General features: G+C 39.7%; 3 protein-coding genes across 3 annotated transcripts in view; 2 read left to right on the top strand and 1 right to left on the bottom strand.

Annotated features, from left to right (window-relative positions):
- Nucleotides 1–8,486: 8,486 nt before the first annotated feature.
- On the top strand, nt 8,487–9,082 carry LOC104953641 (zinc finger CCHC domain-containing protein 4-like). Its single transcript, XM_010780613.1, has 3 exons — nt 8,487–8,623; nt 8,696–8,846; nt 8,943–9,082. The coding sequence occupies exons 1-3, from the start codon at nt 8,594–8,596 to the stop codon at nt 9,065–9,067; spliced, it is 306 nt and encodes a 101-aa protein (XP_010778915.1). The 5' UTR covers nt 8,487–8,593; the 3' UTR covers nt 9,068–9,082.
- A 1,755-nt stretch (nt 9,083–10,837) lies between these two features.
- Nucleotides 10,838–13,639, top strand: LOC104953642 (nuclear factor 7, ovary). The gene is made up of 4 exons (XM_010780614.1): nt 10,838–11,699; nt 11,792–11,811; nt 11,898–12,037; nt 12,620–13,639. Exons 1-4 carry the CDS (start codon nt 11,448–11,450, stop codon nt 13,216–13,218), a joined length of 1,011 nt encoding a protein of 336 aa, XP_010778916.1. The 5' UTR covers nt 10,838–11,447; the 3' UTR covers nt 13,219–13,639.
- Nucleotides 13,104–16,227, bottom strand: part of LOC104953644 (zinc finger CCHC domain-containing protein 4-like) — a 12,305-nt gene continuing 9,181 nt past the window's right edge. The window contains exons 3-4 of the mRNA XM_010780615.1: nt 13,754–14,026; nt 13,104–13,449 (exon numbers count right to left, since the gene is read on the bottom strand). Coding sequence (XP_010778917.1) covers nt 13,269–13,449; nt 13,754–14,026 — 454 coding nt within the window. The 3' untranslated portion in view covers nt 13,104–13,268. The remainder of the gene's footprint in view (nt 13,450–13,753; nt 14,027–16,227) is intronic.

Genomic DNA, 16,227 nt, shown 5'->3' with positions numbered 1-16,227 from the left:
GTCCCCCTTTCGACGGGGCGCCCGAACAGCAGCAAGAGGTCTGGGGGGCGGGGAGCGAGGAGCGGCTATTCATCGTTATCAGGGCTGATCACTATAGGGCGGTGTTTGTTCGTGTTGGATGCTGCTGTGATCTTACTTGTGGTAGCTCGTTGGTATCCTCCCTATGGTGTCGTCCGTGGGTGCCGTTTCACCCACCTTGTGGAAGCCGTCCTATGTTACCGTGAGTCATGTTTAGTGCTCCCACAGAGGGAGCAAGCAACGAAACTTAAAAATAAAAGCAGCATTTTTACGGGCGTATTTGTCGTCTTTTGGGGGTTGTTTCCCGACTTGTTCTTTTTTCTTTTTAAGATTAAATTGTTGTTCATTATGTGTTTTGTTCGTTTACTTGTGGTTGGGGTGACTCTTTCTATCTTATCTCTGTGTTTAATGTATTCTTGTTTCTTTATTCTTCGGGCTAAATTGTGAGTTTTTATTCAATCTTTGTAGGAGGTACTTTTTTTATATGAGCCCGGGGTGGGGTACCGACACGCCTGATGATTGTGACGTAAAAGTGTGGTGTTGTCGTTCTGTCTCCACATTACAACAAAATAGAAAAATAATTGTAATTCATTTTGAATAAAAAATTGAGCGAGTTTAGATTTAAAGGCATTTCAAAAAGACAGGAAAGTATTAATTAGTCCGGAGCCGTGGGTGAGACCGTCGTTGTCGTGCTTATGAACGTTTTTTTTTTTTTTCGTGGTTTCTTTGTAGCTGGTGGTACTCTTCCAAAATTCATCCGGGTAAAGAGTGCTCGGGGTGAATTATCCCTTTAGCATTTTTTGATATAAGGGTCCCCTTCGATCCCACAATTCCAATCCGAAAAACATAAGATTTATTGAGATTTCAGCAGAAATTCTCATTTAAAATGCACCAAATGTGACCCGCCTATCGAAATTCAGTCGGAAGGTCGCAACGTCATGTTCAAAATAAACGTGGATTTGCATAAAAAACTATTTTTTCGGGGTTCGGGTGTTTTGTTTGATTTTAAACAAACAAAGTCTTGGCTTTCAGAATATGAAACTTTTATTTCCAAACTCACACGATAAATACATTCTTTAAGCTTGTAAAGGGAAGATGACATGCAATCTGCTCTTCCGCAGCGCCGCTCCCCCTCCCTCCGGCTGACATTATGAATGTAAGCGTAGAGTAATCATAAATAACACGGCAGGGTCCGTTACAGTTTGTTTTCATCTGATTTAAATTAAAACAAAGTCTTGGCTTTCAGAATATTAAACTTGTTTCGGCAAATTCAGATGATAAATACAACTTTGAAGCTTGTAACGGCATAATTACAAGCGGAGAACGGAGTAATTTAACGTCACAGCAGGCATAACAACAGCCGGTGTTTCTCATGAGGGTTTTCCCCGGGAAACAAACGCAATACACACAAACGCAAAAAAGACACAAACACACAAACACACACACACGTATACACACACACACTCGCGAGCTTCCCCCGGACCAGTAATCCAAACGAAAATATCTTCCCTCCGTATAGTATTTTGATCATTTGCTCCGCTAATAATCATCAGATCGATGGATTCCAGAGAAGAGGAAACTTTGAAGGCCTTTTTCTCAAAATGATGACTTGGTGACAGTCATTATATAATGTGACATATTTCGCTTAATATTTGGAGTACAAAAACAATCCTGATATCATTAGAAAGCTAGAAATATCCTCTTTCCAGCAGTGTATACAACTCAAAATGTGTCTTCGGGTCAATGCGACTGATTTCGATGGAGCAGGTCACAAATGCAGATAATTTAACAGACAGAGAAAAAAGCAAACAGACATCTTACTAGGACACTTTTTGTTGTGTTTTTTTCCCCCTTTAAATTGTCACCAATCTGTATTGTACGGTGGCCGACAACGGCCCAAAACATTAGGAGAAACACACTTTGCAATGTAGAATGCAAAAAATTAAAACACAAATGTGCTAAATCATGCAAATTAAGAAACAAATGTACTAACTTAACAACACATGTGCAGCAATAGATTAACCAATTTGACAAAGCATGCAAAGAGTTTATTAAAAGCGCTGTATAAACGAAACAAACGCTTGTAAGTGTTTTGTCAGTGTATTTGAAAGGACTAGCTTAGCCAGGATAGCTAGCTAGCTTACAGCTGATCTGCAATAATATTTGAAGGAGTAATGCAATAACAATTAAAAAAATAAGCCGATAACACGTTAATTTTAGGTGCGGTGGCAGTTGGCCAATTTTATTATCCCCGAACTTCAACAAGCACTCTGGTCCCAGCTATGTGCGTCACTTTTTAATGACCCCTGGTTTCCGTTTTGTATTTACAGCAATTCATTTAGTTAAACTATTAGTAAACGCAGAGCGAATTTCATCAAGTTGATGAAGATGTTTCTTCATTGCTTCGTGTTTTGGCACATTTGTGTTTTTATATGTATATTCTTTAAGTGCAGTGCTTTTTTCCTAATGGAAGTGTTTTGGGATGATGTAGCGCTTGCCCCTGTCAGCCATCATAGTATTGCCATTAGACAAATATATATAGTTTTTTTAAAGTGCCAGCATTCTTTATTGAGCTGCGTCTCTGCTGTTATTCCAGCTGAGATACAGGAAAATATACAAAATATAAAGTGTAACCCCTACTCTGATCACTCACAGCTTCAATCATTCGATGCTAGACTTTGAAAACTGTCAGATGCTATTTTTATTCTAGTAGCAACTATCTGTGAAATAATTATATGCAGGAAGAAATTAGGACACATGCTGCAAGAAACTGCAGTTATTTTGTTTAATGTTCAATCAGATACACGAATGAATGCATGCTTGAGGCAATCTAAAGTTGTCAAAATTGATTGCAGATCAATCATTGCTTCACACACAGTCTTGGCCAAGTATGAATCATACTTTTGCGTTATTTTGCCCGAAGCTCATCTAACTCTCAAAAGAAAATCTGCTTCAAAATGTGGGTCAGACCAGGGGTAACGAATGCAATATTCATGCTGCTTTATATCCCATTTTTATGCCAATTGGAGAAAAGTTAATCCGCAGCACCATGCAGTCCCAGGAGTGCCTTCATTATTCAGCATTTCCCAGAGGGAATTAAAACGGCAACTCTGGAAGTTGTAGAGACATGCTGCTTTATGTACTACCTGGAATAAATGCTTAGGAACATAATTTAAGAAAGTTGCATCTCCTAAAATAGTTCGCCGAATAATACATTTAACAAATGAACACAAGATACTGACTCTTTGTGTCATACACGCATTTAAAAAATAATTTGAATTGACATTACTTACCACTGATTATTTAAAAAACACAAAAACCTCTTCAGACTGCATGCTACTTTCAAATGTGGAAATGACATCAGCAGTTCTTCACATGCTATCCAAAGATGGCAGAGTGATACGATTTTTCACAGACCAGTGAAAAGTATAAAGATATTGAAAAATGGTTTTTATTTACTTGTAAATCAAAATAATATATTGAGATATTATTTTAGCAATTTGCAGATGTTATATACTCTGTTGCCTGTAGAGTTGGAATCATTTAGTTTTCAGATACATTGCTCTTTTAATTGTGGTTTAATTTTCACTGTGACATGTTTGGAAGACATTGATCAATAAAGTTTTGAGATGATATACACTTCAATGACATTGTCACAATCCTTTCATGAAAAGAGGTCAAATAAATAAATTCCAACTTTATGTGCAACAGTGTATATATGCACTTTTTTCTGCAGATTGTTGATCTGTTCACATACATAATGACACAAATCTAATATATATATATTTATTTTAAAATTTGACCAATGAAAGGATGGCAGATATTAAATCAGTGTAAGAAAATATTCACATTCAACAGATTTTTTTATTGAGGAAAAACAACACCGCCATTATTGCTCTCCCTACCTGCTGGCTGACATCCAAACGCTTTTTGCATCAATTTTGTTGCCTCTTTTTTTATTGCCAAGACTTCTATTTGACCCCATATTTCTTGTAAAACATTCCTAAAATACATCTATCACACATCCTTATCCCAGCCTTAATAAAGCCTCTGGGTCTGAGCTTAGTGTGCATCATGTTGTTGGAAAGCTTCAGGGCGAGTATCATACTTTACAACTCCTGGCTGCTCTGATGACAGCTCGGCATTACTCACACTCCGGCATCATGCATAAAACATCCACCAGCTCCTTAATGCATGAACCCTTTTGCATGAAAAAAAAACAAAATGCGGCAGAAATAAATGAATGAATAATAGCCTGAAATGTGCCATTAAGTGCTTTCAGAATATTGAGAAACTATTGTTTTGGGGAGGGGATTGACATAATTAAATAGTAAAAGTAGATAACAAGGTGTTTGTTAAATCCTCATATTTTAAATACTGTAAACCAGAGCGGGGTAATCTGTCAACCGACTGCGGGTTTCACTGCCTGTCCTCCATTTGAACTGGAAGATAAATGATAAGTCTCAGACAGATGAGAGGAGGATGAGATCAGAAAGATAAATGCTAGTTAAGGTGGGAGAAGAGATACACTTGGAACAAGTAGGACAGCAAGGAAGTTAGACCAAAAATAAGAGAGATGTTAAAAGATCAAATATTTTTGAAAGTCAGGCTTGGAGAAAAAGTTGTGAGAGGAATGAAACTTCCACAGAAAGATATGAGAGGAGGACATAAGAGGAAGTCAGTGATGATTTAATTTTATTTAATTTCAATATTTATTTCTAACACATTACAAAAATAACAAATGTGAAAAAACAGAATACCATATTGTTAAAATACAGTATTTATCCACATTCATGATACAAAAAAAGTCTTCATATTAATAATAAAAAATCATATGTGTCCGAAAGGGAGCAGGAGGAAGCAAATGCTTATTAATTCCCACCCCTTACTTGATCAATGATTGTCCTTTAAACATTATGCAAGTTATTCCTACTTACATTAATACATACTGTACATATACAATAATTTCTCATCTTCAATCACCTCTCTTCATTCTCATAGTTTTCCAAAAAAGTGTTTCTGTACATCCTTTTAAACTGAATTATATGTGTGCTTTGTTTTAACTCCTGCTNGGTTCTGGCTTGTGATTAGTGGCTACTTCGTTTAGGGTTAAAGTAACCTATCCTCGGTTTCAGCTCAGGTAACAGATACCACGCGGTTTCCCGTAAAACATAAAAACTATTAAACACTTTCTAATCTTTAGCCCATCCCTTTCGGTCAATTTAGCCATCCGCCCATCTTTGTACAGTTATCGAGGTCTGATCGTAATCTTTGTAACAGCTTTTCTAGCGATGAGTAGTCCATGCGGTGTGTGTGTACTCGTGTGTGACTTGTTGAGTTTGTGGGCGTGTTGGGTGTTTGTCGCCGAGTGTGTGTGTGTATGATGCCGCTGGACGCGTGTGTGTGTTGTTTATCCATCAGAGATGTTCAACAATACACACAACTACAGGTTTTGATATGGAAATTCCGCCATGAATAGAACCCCCGAGAAGAAGAAGCCCACCAAGCAGTGGGACAATGTGTTTAAAGTAGGGCTGTCAAGTTGACGCGTTAATAACGCGTTAATGCAAAAAAAAATGAACGGCACTAATTATTTGAACGCAATTAACGCATGTGTATTTTTTGTCCTCGGCTGACCCGTAGTTTCAGAGTGCATCGAGTTTAAAATAACATCTACAAGCTGATGCTGACAGCCCCGCTCCTGCCGTCCGCTTGCGGCAGACCACACTTCCACGCTCACTGGCAGGCAGCGACTGGCCATCGGGAGGACCGGGAGGGTGTGTGTATGTGTGGCGCGAGAGAGAGACCTTACGTGTATTGTTGTTGTTGTTAGCATCTGGTGCTAGCTAGCTGCGCTAACGGATATAAGGAGCTGTTTAAATGAAAACAGAGGAGCGACATTTCGCCGACAACTGCGCTGAGCAGTGGCACATTGTACGAAAAGTCAGCACGGATAGTGCGCGCAGCATCCAGGCAGCTCCCGTTCGAGCATATGCCTTGAGTTGCACATAGCTCCAACGATCCATCACACACACACACACACACACACACACACACACACACACACACACACACACACACACACACACACACACACGTAATGTTCAGAGGTTGTGTTTAATATTCATGAGAATATTTGTCATTGTTCAAATGATAATAAACATTAGCATAAAGCATATTTGTCCACTCATATGTTGATAAGAGTATTCAAAACTTGAAAAATATTCCTCTAAGGTACATTTAGAACAGATAAAAAATGTGCGATTAATCGCGATTAACTATGGACAATCATGCGATAAAATATTTTAATCGACTGACAGCCCTAGTTTAAAGCCAAGTGGACAGCAGATCACGAGTTTATCGAGGTACACGAAGGTCTGTTTGCAGGGAAGATAAACATCTTGTAACCTGCTGCAACTGGAAACCAGACCCTGAACTTCTCAAGAAAGCCAAGTCTGCTACATACCAAGCACTAAAGTGACTGACCATTGTATGACCAATTTTTGTGAAAAATTGATGCAATATATTAAATACATGGTTTATATCTGTAATTACTGTGGTTCCATTTCTTCTGATTATTAATTAATTTGGGCTTGAACATTTGCCACGTACAAACCTACCTCTTTTGGAAAGGTTGGCTTGTATGAAGTAGACTTGCAACTTTGACAACCTTAAGCTTTTGAACTATACAAACTAGAAAACACACCAGTAATATTGGTTTGTTGACTCAATTAATTGTTTCTGCAACAAAATATGATTTGACGATCAGATAATAGATTTATTTTTAGATTAAACAGTGTTTTGTCCAAACAACAGTCAACCCAAACCAAAAGACAGTTTACTGTGATAGAAATGGTGATGACATTTTATTTGATATTTCTGCATGGTTAATTATTCAACAATAATGTGATGAGCCATATCTGGATCATAGTCACAAGTTTTCATCACCTCATTTACCAACATTGCCAACCTGATTTTTCTAGTCTATCCTGTAACATACCTGGAAGCCATGTTTATATCAGTTCAATTTGAAATGTTCTTCAGAAACATTCTAATTAACTCGCTTCTGTTTTTTTCTGCGTTTCCATGTTCGCTTGACCAGCTTTGTTGCACATTTCTGCTCCACACTTCCTCGTTTTAAATCAGAATAGCTCTCCACTTTCAATATAGTATATAGTATTTGTCCTATTTTATCATATTTTTACTGTACTCAGTTTCTCACATAATTATATTTTGGGTAAATATCGTCTTTATTTTTTGTTTGGTACAATTGTCTTAAAATAGTTTTTTAAAATAGCTTTTTATTATTATTCTTTTTTTGTCTTAGCATGCACATTTATACCAAAGCAAATTCCTCGTCTGTGTAAACCGACTTGGTTATAAAACCGATTCTGATTCGAGATGCACATGCACTTTGATGTACTCGTTTCAGAGTGCACAAGTGTATTAAACTACACCGTGGTTTCTAAAATGACTCATCAGTTTGAGCTTCGTCTGTTTGTTCACATCCTTTAAGGTCTGAGAAAAAAGTCTTCTCTGCATGCAGATGAGACTGTATGTGAAATCATTCCCAAAACTCATACTCAACTCATACAAACTTATATAATAATATAAGTGTGCCTCACCATGCTCAGGTTCACTTTAGAGGGTTGTCCAAAGTTCTTTTGCAGTTTAGGAGAGCGAGGGAAGGGCTGGACCCGGTCACTGCTGGAGTCCAGAGGAGAGAAGCCCCGCCCCTCCTGCAGTGCACTGTGGGAGCCTGCAGGTGAGCCTGCGGCGGGGGCCGCAAGCCCACTCTGTGCTAACTGTCCATCACCAACAGATAATGCTTCCTTTCCTGCCATCTCTTTTCAAAATGACAAACGTACATATATTTACACTCTTTCTGACAGATTCCTCCTTTCAAACTGTCTAGGCATTCTCTGTGTTTTAGCTTCAACTGTAAAACAGTAAACCAGTTCTTCAGGTTTTACAAAATCTGTGAAAACATGTCTATTCTGACACCATGACAAGCATTTTACTCAAACTCTTTCAAACACTTTCTCAGCAAACTTAACAAAAAAAACAGAATCAGTTAACATTTCTGAATGTTAAGCATTGCATTTTGGCATATTTAGCATATAAAACTGTAAAATACCAGGTTTTTGTTCAGTCACACAAATCCTTTTCTACTGGGGAATCAACTCTTAGACCTCCACAGGTTGTAAAAATTATATAATCCCGATATAATCAGATACAGTCCTTCATTGTATTCTTACGCATTTTTAAATAAAGTTTCTTACCTGCAGTGATTCTGTGCTGTGTCTCTGCTGTTTCAGTAAAGAATGTGCAGGGTGTGTTCATGAGTTACGAGCTGCAGCCTGTAGCACATTTATTGGAACTTGGATACACACATACGTCAGCTGCGTTAAAGTAGATGAGTTTAAACTTGCTCTTGTTTTGCAGCCTGCTGTTAAGAGAAGAACCAAACAGAAGCAAAGTCATTTGAATTGTGAATGCCGACTAACACATTCTTTCTTCATAATGTTTCAGATACGCTCAGTTCTACAGCCAGGATGAGTTCTGTCACTACAACATGTTCAACCACCACTTCTTTGATGGAAAGGTACAGTCCGAACACCTTTGTTTTAGATATTGAATGTATAGGATAGGATAATAAGGCTCCTTCTCTTGTTAGGCTTCCAGTGCAGTCCTTCAGGCCTTCCTCACAGAGAGCGAGGGGGGGAAGCTGGTGATGGTGGCGGACCCTCCGTTCGGGGGCCTGGTGAAGCCTCTGGCCAACAGTTTCTCTCTGCTCTCTCAAACCTGGAGGAAGCTGCAGAGCTCGGGTCAGTTTCACTGTGGAGTCTGATGTTTATCCTTTTCTATTTTCCAGATTTCTGTCTATTTGAGGTTAATTAGAAATCTACTGTGTTTCTGTGCAGACGGCAGCGGTGCTGACATGCCCATGATGTGGATCTTCCCATATTTCTTTGAGCCTCGCATCTTGGAGTGTCTCCCCTCACTCACCATGCTGGATTACCAGGTGATCCCTTTCATGATGATGTAATGAACATATTGATCAAAACAGCTTTAGAATGTCACTGTCATTAATCATGAGGAATGGTTCCTGTGTTGGACCTTTTTCATTTAACATTAGATGACAGAAATGATGACACCTCCAGCAGATGAGAACTAAGGTGCACATACTTTTTTTATTCACAGCACACCTTTTCCTTTTGACAAGCACATATTTAACCATTAACATAATGGAACCCATCCATATTATAATAATATATTGCCAAGTGTTTTACTACTGTGACGAGTACAAAGGTGTGCTGTGAAAGTGATTGACTGCAAGGCTGTCGAGTTTAAGATAAAGATGTATTCAGACAGCATGATGATATGTCAAGATGGAGAACTTTCTTACAAGTAATAACTAGTAGTTATCATGCTCCATATATCATATCCAATAGAGTCTCCTCTTGCTAGCACCGTCAGTGTTCAAACTGCAGGAGAGAACTTTGCCATGTAGTGCACACTTTCAATGAAACTAATGAGTGACATCTTTGGAAACACATGCAATGCAATGTCATGACATGACATGCAATGTCCATAATAAATTCAATTCCTCGTTAATGGCGACGTTTTTGGTGATTATTGGAAATGGTGTTTTGGAGGCCTCAGTTACCTTAGGTCTGTATTATTCACTGAAGGTGTAAATGTCATTTAGCGTCTCTTAAGTCCAACAGTGATTTTCTGTTAATGGAAATAAAGTAACTACCGTAATTTTCGGACTATAAGCCGCGCCTTTTTCCCCATTTTTCGACGCTGCGGCTTATATAACGGTGCGGCTAATCTATGGATTTTTACAGCTAACGGCCATTAGGGGACCTCCTAAATCTATGGATTTTACAGGTTACAGTGCACCACCTTTAACTCTATGGGCTCTATGGCCGGTCCGCGCCCCCCACCTTTAAGCGGCGGGCTCCAGCAGGAAAAGCTGGAGGCCGGAAAAGAGTGAGACAGGTAGCGCGCAAAAGTAAAAGTGGAACCGAGAGTGGTACGAGACACAGAACGAGAGCAAGACAGACAGACATTACGAGAGCGAGACAGTTTGTCCCCGTACCACTGGTTGAAAACCACTGCTGTAGATCACTGCCGGTACGTGCGCTGGGATGGCACCGTTTAAGTTTGAAAGTTGAAAAGTTTGTGTGTCTGAAACGCTATGTGATACAGTACAGTTTACACAGCACAGTACATGTTCTGTAGCTACTATTGCACTAAATGCTAACACTTGAATACGTTATGCAAATATTTAACTTGTTTGTTGAAATGTTAATAAATGGGAGCTTCCTCAAACAGCCATCTCTTTCCCGACGATCCCCTCTGNTGTGTGTATACGTGTGTGTGTGTTTGTGTCTTTTTGCGTTTGTGTGTATTGCGTTTGTTTCCCGGGGAAAACCCTCATGAGAAACACCGGCTGTTGTTATGCGTATAACAACAGCCGGTGTTTCTCATGAGGGTTTTCCCCGGGAAACAAACGCAATACACACAAACGCAAAAAGACACAAACACACACACACGTATACACACACACACTCGCGAGCTTCCCCCGGACCAGTAATCCAAACGAAAATATCTTCCCTCCGTATAGTATTTTGATCATTTGCTCCGCTAATAATCATCAGATCGATGGATTCCAGAGAAAAGAAAACTTTGAAGGCCTTTTTCTCAAAATGATGACTCGGTGACAGTCATTATATAATGTGACATATTTCGCTTAATATTTGGAGTACAAAAACAATCCTGATATCATTAGAAAGCTAGGAATATCCTCTTTCCAGCAGTGTATACAACTCAAAATGTGTCTTCGGGTCAATGCGACTGATTTCGATAGAGCAGGTCACATATAGTCTAGATGCCAGCTCAGAGTCCTAAAGTGAACCCTGAAATGTTGAGAACCCCACATTTTTATTTTAGATATTGTATAGTAGGGTCCCCAGCCCATAGAAACTGCCGGATGCTAACCTGCATATGTTGGGCAATTTGCACATTTAGCACAAGTTTTGTTAATAAGCATGAATTACCATTATAGCCTACAGTATGTGGACAATGTGGGTAATTGAGGATGCCGAGTCCATTTCTGACATTTTCAGTATCAGAAAACGCCAATATTTGTACTTTGTGGGCTTATTTTTATGCATTTTGGGTCGATTTGGAAAATGTAGCAGACATTGGACAGATTAATAATTTTCATCTTTTGCTCTCTATATCCAATGTTTGCAACACTGCTCATGGTGGTCGAAATCACAAATTCTATGTGCTGGGGACCCTAACTGTACATTTCTAACGAAAAAATGTGGGGTACTCAACATTTCAGGGTACACTATGCTGGCAACTAGACTAATAGGCTGATAACATATAAACCCTTTGGCTGTCATAATCTCATGTCCCCCCTGAAGAAGAGCACAGAGGTTATGAAACAACGCGTTCAGGAGCACTTCGAGAACATGCACTGTGTCCTGAAGCAGGATGAGCAAGCAGTGCAGGACTCTCTAGAGCTGGACCTGAGACAGGCCCGGACCAGACTGGACCAGGTTCTGAAGACCTGGCAGCTCCACCAGGACCAGGTCACTAAGAGCATCAGCAGCATGCAGAGAGCTCTGAGCAACAGTCCCTTGGCAGACAAAGACGATAAGGTCTGTTCAATGCAAACTATTCAAATAAAGTAACATAAGGTGTTGTTCTCCTGGTGTTTTAAATCAGGGTTTCTGTTTGTCTCACCTTCAAGGGTCAGCCAGAGAATCTGAGGTAAAACACTGCACTATTTGATGAAACGTTTACAACTCAGTTTGAGAACTTTCTGTCTAACATCTGCTCTTTGATCACTCTGAAAGAAATCACAGTCATAAGAAACCGGATGTCACCGAGAAGGAAATCCGCCTGAATGAAGAGAGATTTAAAAGGCTCCTCAAAACATTATCGTCCATCTCCAAACAACTTAAAGCTCAGCTGCAGAGGAAGACGCTGCTGTTAGGTATTGAGGACATTATCGCTCCATCATGGGAATACCTTACACAAGCTAAAGCACTCGGGGCTAGAGGGTGTTGCAGTAAAGTCTAGTTTATTAGGGCAGGTGACAATCATGTCAATAGTGATAAAATACTTTTTATATTTTGTTTATATATCAAAAAAATTGGTTTTTCAGTTTTAAGCAGCACTCAAAGATGCTGCCTTATAAGGGGCCACCTGCTTAAGAGACTAATCACACAAATTCCCACAACGTGGGCCATGATATCGGGAGAAAGTTGGGAAGGTACACTTCGATTGGAAAAGCCTCAGATTGGAATTTAAATCAAGCCCTTTTGAATGTTATATGTTGACATGAAACCTATGGTATTTACTATCAATATAAAGCATTTTTCTATGTAATACAATAGATTTGGAATTCATGTTAAAAAGGTGCAGACTTAAAGATACTAAAGATGAATGGTTGAATTAAAGTGTCAAAATATAAATGTCTAAAAAAATCTAAAACAAAAAAAAACCCTAACTCAATCTTCATCACTGATGAAAGCTAATAAATCACCCACAAATCTCAAACTGTGTGTCATTGCAGATTCCTCCCCCATGGTGATTGACAGGCAGACTTGCCATAGCCAGATCACGGTGACCTCAGAGGGGTGGGGCCTGTCCTTCTCCGGCTCCGCCTGCTCGGGACCAGCTCACCCCCTTCAGTTTGATAAGGTGTGCTGTGCTCTGGGCTCAGCTCCAGTCACAGCCGGTCAGAGGTACTGGGAGGTGGACGTGCGTTGCTGCTCTGCCTGGGCTCTGGGCGTGGCCTATGCCAGCATGGAGAGGAAGGGCCAGGATAAGGGCAGCAAACTGGGCCGGAACAGGAACTCCTGGTGCTTGGAGCTCCGCAACAGCAATCTGTCTGCGTGGCACAACGACCGGCATGTAGCGTGCAAAGGCGTCGGGCAAACGCAGCTGGGAAAGGTGGGGATATGGCTGAACTATGACAAGGGTCAGCTGCTTTTCTACGACGCAGACACCATGGCGGTCCTACAAATGTTCTCAGCAGCGGTGACACCAGTGTTCGACCGCGCTCACCACCAGTTCACCCAGCCTGTGTACCTTGCCGTGCGCTTCCTGAGACCACCACAGAACCAGATGTGGCCCAATCACCTGGAGCTCTGTCCCATCAGCACTGCATGATGCTGCAGTGTCACACCAGACAGTGATCAGGGCTACATCTGGATGTTTTGCTAATGATGTGTGCAATCTGTTGTGTCGAATTTATTCATAGGTTTATATGAGAGCAGCTGTACAGTAAAATACATCATGATAACAGATGAGACAGCTAACCTGAAGTCAATGTCCAGAAGCAGACTCTTCATTGGCTCATGTTTTCCCTCCAGGTTCCGCAGCGTGATCAGCTCCTGAAGTCTGGAAAAACTTTAATCATTATTGGCTTAAAATAATTCGAGAGAAATGTTTAAAAGGTCATTCATTGCTTATTTTCAGCGTAGTTCAATGCATTGCCACATGTATCATCATCAGCACAAATCACCTGCATTACAGTTCATATGCATTTGGTATTTTAAGTCCTTTGTAATAAAGGTATCTTTGACCACTAGGCAAAAATGATGTGCTTTTTTTTTTATTCTTTGAATGAGAGTTAGAATTCAGTTGTTAGGGCAAACTAGCCCAGCATTATTTTGATAAAAAATCTTGTTGTAATCTCCCTCACCTGGGCGTTCCCACACAAAGCACCTTGTTGTATCCCAGACCAGCCAGGGAGTTGAGCAGGAAGTGTGCGCTGCGGTCGGTGAACAGGTACTGGGCGTTGCTCTTCTTGTTAAGCAGAGGACGGAGCAGCACACTGGGTCTCCTCAGCTGAGCACTGGAGACCCCCACTGACCTGTGAGAGGAGTGGGCCTCATGCTCTGCTGGCAGCAGCAACATCTGACAATCCTGACAGAACTTCTTCTCATCCAGCCGCAGGGAGCCCAACCTTTTAAACCTGAGGGACAAATGACAGACCTTTTAGAAAAAGTTGATGACTATGCTCATTTTTGTTATGGGAGCTAAGAGTTTGGGCATGATGTTTTGACATTATAACCATTAAAATCAAAAGTCAAGTCAAAGTTGGCCTAAAGAAAATCTAAGTTGCTGTGAACAGACGAGCATTTGATGTATGCCACAGTTTCCAGACACGACAGCCGGCACTGAGCGCTCTGATTAAAGCTTTGATTACTAATCTTTACCTATAAAAACACATTTTTACATTATGTTTTCTGCTCATTTACAGCTGCTGGTATAGTTTTTTTTTTCTCTGCCTGTCAGTAGGAAATCCTCTTACATGCACGGAATTTGTCTTTTAAGACCAAGATAAGATTTATTTTTATCTTAATTTGGGAGAAAAAAATTATCACAGCAGCATGTAAACAAGGCCTTGCACACAATGTGATGATGAAAAAGAACAGACAAACATAAAATATAAACTTCTGAAGTAGAAGATAAAAACTGAACTAAAAAGTATAATATATACAAAATGAGTGAAGGATATATATCTAGACCAGGGATGGGCAAATGGCGGCCCCCACCTCCTCTTTTTGCGGCCCTCAGATTAATTTATAAACAACGTAATTCATTTATAAATACATTTTTATTTTTAATTGTTTTACTTGTAGTAGTCCACTAGACTCCTAGTTACGTCGCGAACTGTGTACATGATTTCAAATACCGCGAAAGAATCTGTGACGCGTGTGTGTATTGTGTTTGTTTCCCGGGGAAACCCTCACAAGAAACACCGGCTGTTGTTATGCCTGCTGTGACGTTAAGTTACCGCTTGTAATTATGCCTTTACAAGCTTAAAAGTTGTATTTATCATCTGAATGTGGCGAAACAAGTTTAATATTCTAAAAACCAAGACTTTGTTTATTTGAAATCAGATGAAAAGAAACTGTCGCAGACCCTGCCGTGTTATCTATGATTACTACGCTTTTCATTCATAATTTTAGCGGGAGGGGGAGCGACGCTGAGGAACAGCAGAGTGCGGGCTGACAGGTGTCTGTGTTGACATTCCCCTTATTCCGCAAAATGCAGAGACAGGCTACAAGTGTTTTAGGTTCAAGTTAGACAACTAATGTCTGGGTTGGTGTTCATCACTTCATGTCATCTTAATGGTTAATCTCAATGCACACACATTTTCCGTTTTTTCCAATAGTTTAAAATAGTTTTATTCCACTGTTATCTAACCTGTTCAATACAAACATGCCAATTGTAAAAATTAAATAACATTTCTGTGAACTGATCTTTGTTTAGTGAGCTTATTAGAGGATGTTCCCTGAAAGATTGTAAAATGTCAATGAAGATGTCAGACTTAGTATATTTGTTAAAGGGAGGGAATCCTCATGACACACATTTTTAAATAATTATCATCCGATAAAACAGACCAGTCTCTGCCAGTCTTTTTTTTATTTTTTTTTATCCGATGACGTTATCAGTGATTTTAAGCTGATTAATTACCGAAATAACATCAACCCTGTGGGCGGCGCCATTTTGACGAGTCACATGAGTTATTTTACCGGAAGTGACGTGAACTATGCGTTTGGTGTCGAGGACAAATTGACGTATGTGCTTTGTTCATGTTGTTTACTCTAGTTACTCTCACAATTCTATTGAAATATGCCTCATTGTATCGCGAAACATTGCCACAATTCGGATAGGAACAATCCACGGAATGCTCCGTGTGCATGTGTGCTCCGTGAATGCTTTCTTTATTTGTTTGATTAACTACTATGGAATTTTTTCAACTACATTGTACCATTATTATGTTAGGCAGGGCTGCCAACACTCACGCATTGAGCTTGAGAGTCACGCAAATAACCCATATCTCACGCACTCACGCCACACTTTCCTCACGCTAAGTTTTCGTCCAAACAAATGTATATAAATATAAAAATAAAGTGAAGGAACAGCAAAATAAAGAAAAAGAAAAAAGCTGTTTACCATAAATTCATTTTGCTCTCTAAGTGCACCAGGTTGATGCATTTAACTTCAATATTTAAAAAATGAACACATGAACGTTTCTTTTTTCGGTTCACCAAAAAAAATCTCACTGCAAGCTGAACTCAAATGTTGGCAGCCCTGTGTTAGGACTCTTAGCCTACATTGTTCTATAAAGAGTGCATTCTGTAGATATGCTTTTTGATTTCTTTT

The sequence above is a fragment of the Notothenia coriiceps genome, unplaced genomic scaffold, assembly GCF_000735185.1.
Source record: "Notothenia coriiceps isolate Sejong01 unplaced genomic scaffold, NC01 NC01_scaffold00022040, whole genome shotgun sequence".
In the NCBI taxonomy this organism is placed as follows: domain Eukaryota; kingdom Metazoa; phylum Chordata; class Actinopteri; order Perciformes; family Nototheniidae; genus Notothenia; species Notothenia coriiceps.
The sequence above is the reverse complement of the archived record's forward strand: the minus strand, read 5'-3'. Positions and strand labels throughout refer to the sequence as shown.

What these genes read in the sequence shown, in the direction of transcription:
- LOC104953641 (XM_010780613.1), top strand. Translation starts at nt 8,594, where the DNA reads ATGTTCAACCACCACTTCTTTGATGGAAAG. An exon ending in ACCACTTCTTTGATGGAAAG is followed by an intron (nt 8,624 to 8,695) that starts GTACAGTCCGAA and finishes TTCTCTTGTTAG; the next exon opens with GCTTCCAGTGCAGTCCTTCA. An exon ending in GAGGAAGCTGCAGAGCTCGG is followed by an intron (nt 8,847 to 8,942) that starts GTCAGTTTCACT and finishes GTTTCTGTGCAG; the next exon opens with ACGGCAGCGGTGCTGACATG.
- LOC104953642 (XM_010780614.1), top strand. Translation starts at nt 11,448, where the DNA reads ATGTCCCCCCTGAAGAAGAGCACAGAGGTTATGAAACAACGCGTTCAG. An exon ending in GGTCAGCCAGAGAATCTGAG is followed by an intron (nt 11,812 to 11,897) that starts GTAAAACACTGC and finishes TCACTCTGAAAG; the next exon opens with AAATCACAGTCATAAGAAAC. An exon ending in GAGGAAGACGCTGCTGTTAG is followed by an intron (nt 12,038 to 12,619) that starts GTATTGAGGACA and finishes GTGTCATTGCAG; the next exon opens with ATTCCTCCCCCATGGTGATT.